A 5,289-nucleotide genomic window follows, 5' to 3' on the forward strand; every position below is an offset into this window, starting at 1 on the left:
TCACGGAAATACTCGTAAAATAGTTTTTTCACAATATGCAAAATTTTTTCCATTATACATTTTTTTCGAAAATTTTTATTTAAAATAGAGCACTAAATTTCCTTTGTATCCAAAATTTTAGAAAATCTAACTGAATTGTAGCCAAAATTTATTTAAACTTGCAATTATAATTAGAAACTGCTACTTGGTTTAATTTGTTTATTTTATCAAACATTCAACCCTTTCTGTGCATAGCGCTTGTCAAAATAATAGCGCCACAACAAACTGAAAAATTTAGATTATTTATTGTATTGGTATTTAATTATAAATATTTTTCTATAACGAACTCCGTTTATGTAAGTCCTAGTTTCACACTTTATACAAACATTAATAACATCTAAAAACTTCATTCAAATTTCGAGCTCTTTAATTTTAATTTCTGTATTACGGCGAAGTTAATTTCGAGAAAAGTAAATGTCATATTCGAATTCTACGTTCGCTTCAAAGCAAAACTGCTGAACAAACTATATGACAAAAATGGTCCCAATTTTTAAAAGAAAAATCAATGCTTCATAAGTTTTTCTGAACCGAATTAATTTTTCATCGCCGTGTAATTTATTTGAAAATTTTGTTCTGAAAAAATTACTCCGCCCTAATAGGTAGATACATATATTTCGAGTCTGTGTGCATATGTATATTTTTATCGAAACAAATTAATTTTGTTTGTCTTACCATGAACAATATTATTTCACTTTTTTCCTCAGGTTAAATTCAGATTTCAGGCTGAACTATTTTGTGATTCGGTTATTGCAACGACCGCAATAAACGCAACTGCCCGAATTTTTGCCGGTTGCTTTTACCGATGGCGTACTATAGATATGTATGCACATATGTATATATGTAAATATATGCATATGCATCAGCTTTGCCTCAGTGAAACACAAAGGGGGCAACATCACCCACTATACTGAGAAAGAATCTGATAAACACTAAAATTGTTCTATATGATGAGTCATTGTGGTTGGGGAACTCCTGGTTATTCCCGTTTAATGTATAAATTAAGGGGTGAATATGTTGATAATAAAAAGTAGATAGTAAGAATATAACTACACTTGATTTAAGAACGATGTAAGTAAGGGCACGTCACTACACATTTCTCGTATATAATATATCGTTGCCTTAATATAGAAAGGCCCTATCTGACATCGTCGCTGATATACAAAAAGCCGTAACTAACTAAAAATCGAAAATTTACGTTTTAATTGATTATGATGCATTTGATCGCATTATGTGGCCCCAAATCGTTTTATGCAATAAAAGATTTTAGTTAGTTACGGCTTTGTGCATTTCAGCGACGATGTGAGATAGGGCCTTTCTATATTAAGGCAACGATATGTAGATATTTATTCAAATGACACACTTTATTTCTGATTTAAACTAAATAAAGATAAATTACTTTATTGTACTTAAATAATACAGACACATCAAATGAATTGCATAAATATTTCGAATTATTTTTTCATGAGTGCTGCATTCTCAATTTAAAAAGTAAAATGCGCTCAATGCTCGCCATTTCATTTATGATTGCGCAGACAGATGCCATTTACTTCGGCCACAAAGCCGTCGGGACAAAGTGCGTTATCGTCTTGCTGTCCAGATATTTCATTTTCGGCGTCATTGGCAGCTGCAGCAGCCGCGTCGACAGCAGCATCAGCCGCACCTGCAGCCACAAAGTCAGGCAACACTTCGGCAACGGCAGCTGCTGTTGCGGTTGTGGTGTCGAATGGAGGAGGGCTTTTGTCGTCTGCACTTACTGGAGCATTCACTGGACTGGAAGTTGATATTTCGCCAAAGTTTGCTGGCTTCACGACAATGCTGCCATGACCACCACCACCACCACCAATCAGCCGATCAACAAAACTACCTAGACCGCGTATGACTCCCTCACCGAAGCGTTTGGCTGTCTCCTCTAAGCGCTTAGCCTCCTTTTCAAGCTCAACCACCCAAGGTTTGGCTTTCTCCAGGGTGTCTTGTACCGTCTGTAAGAACTGGGTGACTTGACTCTGACCATGGTGACTGCCATTGAAGGAGCCGCTTAAATCGGTGTGGTTGTTTAGCACACCGTCAAACTCTGCGGCTGTTTCATCTTCGCCACTCGCAGCCGCTGTTGCATTCGTTTGCTGTTCATTGACTTTTCCTCCGTCTGCTGCTTGCCTTTTGTCCAGCGATGAGTCATCAATGCAAATTACCGCAGCTGTTGTTAGTGAAACGCAGGCGATTAGTGTAAAGATGTTTAGTATGGAAATTTTAAGAAATCTCATTTCTACTTTAGATCGAAAGCGATATTTTTTTAAACAATCGGTTGGGTTAACAAGCAATGCGCGTACTATGTTTGTGTGTGTGTGTGTGTGCGCGCTATGCGTTGATGTTGAAGCGTGGTATCCGCAGCGTTTGGTGTATAAATCTTGACTGAAACTTGTTTTGCAGCCGCTGCAGTAGTTTGCCCAAACTTTTCTCAAGCTATGCCAGCCAACAACAACGAGGCTAGCTGAATTAAGTATTTAGTACAATTCGCTTGTGCGCTGTAGCTTAATACACATGTATGTACATACATAAATGCGGCACACGACTAGCTCTGCTGGCTGGCTCGGGCACTGAACACTTGCACCTGAGTGTCGCCGCTACCCGTTGATCGGGGCAGGCTGATAGTTTTCCTTTTTGTTTAGTGTCAATTGGTTTTTTTTTACCACATAATTTTTGTAAGGTAAAAGCTGCAATACTTCTTTCGCCTGTTCCATTATGCAGCGTATTTCTCGCAAGTCGCTGCTGCCTCTTCGTCATCTATTTTGTTTGCTTTTTGTGGTGTGCCACAGTGGTATGGGCATCAGGCTGATGACATACTATGTACCTTTGGCATTTGGTCTCGTACTTTTTTTTTTGAAAGTTGTAGTGTATCTTTGTTTTGTTTTAACTCGCATATGTGACCGACAACTAGAACCTTTTGGCCGAAAAAGCACTGGTATATGCATTTTGTTTAAATTCTTTTTCGTCAGTTCTATGCTTCACTTAACAATATTCGTTAAATGAGTTGGCTTGTGTTTATAGCTTGAATTTCATTTTATTTTGACTTTACATGCTTGGCACACATTCGTTGAGGTTCTTCTGCATTAAATTGTGCTTGGAATTTTGCCTGCTAGGTTTGACTCTGTATTCATTTAAGACGAGGCTTAAAAACAGAATGAAAACATAGACGAATCTGCAAACAAAGTGCTTGTAATTGCGTACATATAGAACATCCTCATCTTCAACTTTTGCAAAAATGCATTTCTTTACTAGATACTGCACTGTTTTTCTTCTTCAGCTTCAGTTTCATATTTTGAATCTGCTTCGTCTACACTCTGCATGCTTTTAACCTTATTCCTATTACCCCTTCGATCTATATGAAAATAACTAAAGATATAAAAAAGTAAAACTGTTCGTGGAGTATTTTCAAATTGCTATATTCTTTAGATCGTTCCCAAAATACAATTTTGAAGTCTTTAAATTCGGAACTTTATACGTGCGAAACCTTCGTAGCAAGACGAAATTTAAGAGGCCGATATAAAAGTTTTAAACATCATTAACAGTACAATTCTGGCTAAGAAAGTTGAAAGCTTTTTGTTAAACAATTGAAAAAAAGTAGGCAAGATAGTACAGAGAACTTTCAGGACTATTTGGCAACTGTCTTTCAACTCACCACAGTTCTCGAAAGGCAAAATTATTTCGAATTTTTCCTTTTAAAAGAATCAAAAGTATGTAATTAAAGAAAATTAAACGAAAACCTTCAATAAAAATAAAAACTAAATAAAGTTTAATAAAAATGATTTCTTCTGAAAAACAAATAAAATGTAAATGTAAATAAGCAGAAAAAAAATTAGATCAAAAAACAAACCACCTAAATATTACAAAATAATATTTTTTATTTAAAACAATAAAATCAATATTTAAAAGAAAATTAAATAAAGGAAATAAAAACTAATTAAATTAAAACAAAAGGGAAACAATTAATGAAACAATTTTTGAAATTTCAAATGAAACAAGAAAAATGTTTTTTTTTTGAACACTAAAATCTAAACATGAATAGAAAAGCAAACTTAAAACGAAAAAAAAGTTATTCAAAATAGAAAAAATAAAATAATTTTCTAGAAATTTTATGAAGTAAAAACAAAATTTTCTTCTTTTTAAAACAATAAAATCTATAAATTTAAAAATAATTAAAAAAAGGAAAAAAATCCGCTGAACTCGGATCATTCGAATGGCAAGCCTGTGCTTTGCTCACTCGGCCATTGCGATCGTTCCAGCGATGTGAGTCAAATAATTTACAAGAACTTTCTCCCACTATGTCTTTTCACCACTGGAGCGTTGAATGGGTGGGCTTTTTTTCTACGACCTTAATGCTAGAATAACAAAAGGCTTTAGAACTATCTTGCCATCTGTCTTTCATTTGTTTTAAGAAAGACTTTTTACTACATGTATTAACGGTAAATTTCAGAAGTGATGAAACTTCGATATCTCGAAATTTAAACACGTTCATTCAGGCAAAGTCACACCAATCTCTTAGAAAGACGCAAGATTATTATGGAATTTTTGGAAAATGGGCGGGGCACCGCCAATTTATGACTGCAGAAGTCATTAAGTCAAACTGAACATACTAACGAAGATGTTTGAAATAGGGGTAAAACCACCCCTGCTTACCATGCCACGGTAGTTTTCGGAAAGGTGAAAAAACTATATTTAATACGGTATTTAATGTTCGGCTTCGCCGGATATTTATTGTTGGACTTCTTACTTGTTTTTTATTTTTATTTTTTTTGTTTTATTATTTGCTACCATTAAAAAAAAAAACTACCAATACCACGAAATACCACTACTACGAAATTCGAGGATGTTATCGAGCACATAGAACTTTGATGCACTTGGGCGAGCCTAAGATATTGACCAAAACTGTCATCTTTCACACTAATTATTTTTAGAGCATAATGAACCATAGTTTTGCTATTACCAATCAAAACTCTAAAAAAGCGGATTTTCGGCCCACGCTAATATACAATGAGCTAAACATTTATAAACAAATATTAATTATTTAATAAAAAAAGAAATGTATCCTTGAGTGTGAAATAAAACTTTCTACTGAATTGCGTTGGGGTCTACCGTGTATGTAGATGGCTTGTGCTAATATATTTTTATTATTTCTTTAATTTAAATTTTTGTATGTGTACATGTGTAACTATTTAAACTGATAAATCCATTATGTTTAGAAGCAATATAAAA

At 34.3% G+C, this 5,289-nt stretch overlaps 1 protein-coding gene across 1 annotated transcript; it reads right to left on the reverse strand.

Annotated features, from left to right (window-relative positions):
* Positions 1 to 1,385: 1,385 nt before the first annotated feature.
* On the reverse strand, positions 1,386 to 2,487 carry LOC108380406 (uncharacterized). Its single transcript, XM_017636776.1, has one exon. It carries the CDS (start codon positions 2,298 to 2,300, stop codon positions 1,554 to 1,556), a length of 747 nt encoding a protein of 248 aa, XP_017492265.1. The 5' UTR covers positions 2,301 to 2,487; the 3' UTR covers positions 1,386 to 1,553.
* Between the last annotated feature and the right edge of the window lie 2,802 nt (positions 2,488 to 5,289).

This window comes from Rhagoletis zephyria, unplaced genomic scaffold, assembly GCF_001687245.7.
Source record: "Rhagoletis zephyria isolate East Lansing unplaced genomic scaffold, Rhagoletis_zephyria_1.1 Rzeph_scaffold_19160, whole genome shotgun sequence".
In the NCBI taxonomy this organism is placed as follows: Eukaryota; Metazoa; Arthropoda; class Insecta; order Diptera; family Tephritidae; genus Rhagoletis; species Rhagoletis zephyria.